This window comes from Tupaia chinensis, unplaced genomic scaffold, assembly GCF_000334495.1.
Source record: "Tupaia chinensis unplaced genomic scaffold, TupChi_1.0 Scaffold000201_1, whole genome shotgun sequence".
Taxonomy (NCBI): domain Eukaryota; kingdom Metazoa; phylum Chordata; class Mammalia; order Scandentia; family Tupaiidae; genus Tupaia; species Tupaia belangeri.
In genome coordinates this window covers 2,954,200-2,954,725 of record NW_006159676.1, presented here as the reverse complement: position 1 = coordinate 2,954,725, position 526 = coordinate 2,954,200, and the positions used below count along the sequence as shown (strand labels likewise).

General features: G+C 61.2%; 1 protein-coding gene across 1 annotated transcript in view; it reads right to left on the bottom strand.

Moving 5' to 3' along the window:
* Positions 1-526, bottom strand: part of PLVAP (plasmalemma vesicle associated protein) — a 19,709-nt gene that overhangs the window by 9,575 nt on the left and 9,608 nt on the right. Inside the window, 1 exon segment of the mRNA XM_006147132.3 lies at positions 399-509. Within this exon segment, the coding sequence (XP_006147194.1) occupies positions 399-509 (111 nt within the window).

Sequence of the window (526 nt, the reverse complement as noted above, 5' to 3'; positions counted from 1 at the left end):
CAGACAGACAGAGAGAGACATAGAGACAGAAAGGGAGAAATCATCCCCCCAGGGGGGATGGTCATGCCGCAATCCCTTCTCCTCCATTCTCTACTCGGGATCTTGGGCATGCACGCACATGTGCCTGGAGTGAGTTTAAGCCACCGGGTCCGGGACTCGAACCACGTGGGAGTCCAGCGACATAGCCATAACGCCAACTGCTGGTCCCAGCGCTAGCGTAAGTTTTAAGCTGCCGGGTCGGGGACTCGAGCCGCGCGATCGGCTACATGTGAGTCCAGCGGGGTAACTCTTACACCATCTGCGAGTCCCACCTCCAATCCTCTTCTCCACCCCTATTCGTGGTCCTCCCCTGGCTGGAGCTCGAACAGCCAACCCTTGCCACCTGGCCAGCTCCTAACCTGGGCGAGGCTGGGAGGTTGCCTGCAGGGGGCCGCTGGGACTCCAAGATCCTCTTCTTAAATTCCTCCAGGCTGGCGGGGTCTGCGGAGAGAGGGGAAGGTCAGCCGGCCCTGCCCCTGACCCCGCC